The sequence below is a fragment of the Charadrius vociferus genome, unplaced genomic scaffold (assembly GCF_000708025.1).
Source record: "Charadrius vociferus isolate BGI_N301 unplaced genomic scaffold, ASM70802v2 scaffold128, whole genome shotgun sequence".
In the NCBI taxonomy this organism is placed as follows: Eukaryota; Metazoa; Chordata; class Aves; order Charadriiformes; family Charadriidae; genus Charadrius; species Charadrius vociferus.
In genome coordinates, this window is record NW_009649443.1 from 262,517 (window position 1) to 265,571 (window position 3,055).

The window sequence follows — 3,055 nt, forward strand, 5'->3', positions numbered from 1 at the left end:
CGGGGGCTGTGTGCCGGGGCAGGGACTCTGCCGCCTGCCAGGGTCAGCTCTCCGCCTGCCCGGGGAGCTCCCACGGAGCTGCTGTGGGGAGAAGCTGTGGGTGGAAGGAGCAACCTCGGGAAGGGCAGGGTCCATCTGCTCTTGAAAAATGCTGTGTGTGTCAGGGCTGCTCACAGCTGCTGATCACCCCCAGGACATTGACAGAGGCAGTAAATCAAAATAAAAAATCAAGGCAGGGTCTACCTTAAAGATGAAGACCTTTCCAGGTTCTGTGCTCTCAGCTTTCTCCTAAGGGAAAGGAACTGTCACTGTGACACTGAGGGATCAGCAGATCTACCACAAAACTCATCAAGTTCCTTCACCCCTTCCTCTACCCACAGACAGCACCAGCATCACCTTTTCTTGCAGCATCAGGCTGGCTCTGCTCCACTCCTTAGGAGCCGCTCAGAGGGAGCTGGCCCTGGGCAGTGCCCTGCTGCTGGGAGGGCTCTGCAGGGCAGAGCTGAGCACACAGCGGGTGGGATGGGCTCTGGGAGCACTGGCAGGGGGAGACCTGGGGACAGAGCCACAGCTCCTGGCAGGGACAGCTCCAGGCAGCAGAGAGAGGGGCAAGGGCTGGGGGGAAACTGCCAACACGCCCGGGGGGAGGCTGCCTTCAGCCAGCTCTCTGGGGCTCCGCCACTGGAGGGCTCTGCTGGGCGCTGTCTGCTGGCACCTCATCGCACTCTCTCTTTGGAGCATCTCCTCTCGGGCACCCCGACTGCCTGCTTTGCCGCTCCTGCGGGGCTTGCGAGCTGCCCCCAGCAAGGCACAGCTCTGCCGTGGGGTCCTGGGGAGTGCTGAGCCTTTCATGGGGGTGGGCACTCTCCTCTCAGAGTGCTTTGCTTCTCTCTGGAGGGGTCGTGTCCTGCTCCCTCCATCACAGCGCCACCTCTGGGCTGGGACAGAGGAGATTGCGCAGATGTGCCCACTCAGCCACTGCTCCCCTCATCACATACAAGTACATATATATATGTTTTTTAAGAGAGTAATCTTTTGTGTGAAGTCATTTTCAAGGCAGCACAAGTGAAAGCACAGGGCAGATGGGTAAAATCCTGGTGGACACTGCAGCTCTCCTGACTCTGCTCTAAGCCACAGAGAGATCATCCCTTTTGCTTGTTCTATCTCAAGACTCATCACATTTTCAGTCATCACAAAGGGGATTTCTACCCCTCAACATAAAACTCACCATCACTGATGGTTGAAAATTAAGAACACAGACAAAATTATTACAAGGACATGCTAAGCCTCTCTTCTTCAACCCACACTCTGGAGAGTCATTAGTGCAGATATTGAACTTTTCAATTACAGGTGGATTACATCTGACACCCCTTGTGATCGTGGAATCTGTCACAAGGCAGCTCCCGTGTACCCACTGCAGCAGAGCAGGTCTGAGTCCTCAGCAGCACAGGGGCAGAGGTCCTGCTCCTCACACCACACTCAGCCAGCCAACACCAACCAGAGAAAGGAAATGCATTTCAAGTGGGGTGATGTCTGTGGAAACTGGAGAGGCTTGGCTCAGAGGTGTCTATCCCAATTTTTCCCTTTCCTTTCCTTTTTTGAACAGAAGCTCCATGCAAAGCAGCAGCAAATGTCCAACAGCAGCTCCATCACCCACTTCCTCCTCCTGGCATTCGCAGACACACAGGAGCTTCAGCTCTTGCACTTCCGGCTCTTCCTGGGCATCTACCTGGCTGCCCTCCTGGGAAACGGCCTCATCATCACCACCATCGCCTGTGACCACCGCCTCCACTCCCCCATGTACTTCTTCCTCCTCAATCTCTCTGTTCTTGACCTGGGATCCATCTCCACCACTCTCCCCAGATCCATGACAAATTCCCTGTGGGACACCAGGGACATCTCCTATGCAGGATGTGCTGCACAGCTCTTTCTGTTTGGCTTCTTGCTTGGAACAGAGTTTTCCCTTCTCACCGTCATGGCCTATGACTGCTACGTTGCCATCTGCCATCCCCTGCACTACGGGACCTTCCTGGGCAGCAGAGCTTGTGTCCACATGGCAGCAGCTGCCTGGGGCAGTGGGTTCGTCAATGCTGTGCTGCACACGGCCAATACATTTTCACGCCCCCTCTGCCAGGGCAATGCCATTGACCAGTTCTTCTGTGAAATCCCCCACATCCTCAAGCTCTCCTGCTCACATTCAGACTACCTCAGGGAAGTTGGGCTTCTTATATTAAGTTGTTTGTTAGCTTTTGGGTCTTTTGTTTTCATTGTGCTGTCCTATGTGCAGATCTTCAGGGCCGTGCTGAGGGTCCGCTCAGAGCGGGGATGGCACAAAGCCTTTTCCACGTGCTTCCCTCACCTGGCCGTGGTCTCCCTCTTTATCAGCACTGGAATGTTTGCCTACCTGAAGTTTCCCTCCATCTCCTCCCCAGTTCTAGATCTGGTGGTGGCAGTTCTGTACGTGGTGGTGCCTCCAGCAGTGAACCCCCTAATCTACAGCATGAGGAACCAGGAGCTCAAGGATGCTCTCTGGAAACTCTTTGAATACAATGTACTTCATTTTATTAAGGTGCCCAATGTGCAACGAGGTCTTCCACGGTATCTCAGAAAAAGCCAGCACAAACTTCTCTTTATATGTGTCGTTATTTTCACTTGAGTTATATTGCTTGTGTTTGTTTGGGTTTTTATTTTGCTTTTTTGTTGTGTTTTATTATACTTCTGATATTTTCAGTCCTTGTCTCCTATGTGGTTTTTTCTTGACCCAAAGGCTGCATGTACATATGGATCTGGGCTCCCTTTTTTGATAAACTCAATAAAGAAGCCAGCAGAAAATTTTTTGTATTAGCCCCATCTCTTCACCTCCTCTGGAGCTGGGTGAGCAGCCCCAGCATGCAGGAGGGGTTCAGGAGGCCAATGCCCAGCTGCCCCATGGAAGATCAGCCCCAGGGGCCCTTGGGGCTGCCCCTGGCTGCCTCGCTGGGCACTCTGTCTCTGCCGCCTGCGAGTCGGGGCTGCTCCCCTGGAGCCATGGCCAAGGACAGAAGCAGGACATGGC

At 53.8% G+C, this 3,055-nt stretch overlaps 1 protein-coding gene across 1 annotated transcript; it reads left to right on the forward strand.

Moving 5' to 3' along the window:
- Nucleotides 1–1,630: 1,630 nt before the first annotated feature.
- Nucleotides 1,631–2,656, forward strand: LOC104290439 (olfactory receptor 14I1-like). The gene has a single exon (XM_009889533.1). The coding sequence runs from the start codon at nt 1,631–1,633 to the stop codon at nt 2,654–2,656; it is 1,026 nt and encodes a 341-aa protein (XP_009887835.1).
- Nucleotides 2,657–3,055: the final 399 nt, after the last annotated feature.

Excerpts from the sequence above, each read along its gene's own strand:
- LOC104290439 (XM_009889533.1), top strand. The coding sequence starts at position 1,631 with ATGTCCAACAGCAGCTCCATCACCCACTTCCTCCTCCTGGCATTCGCA.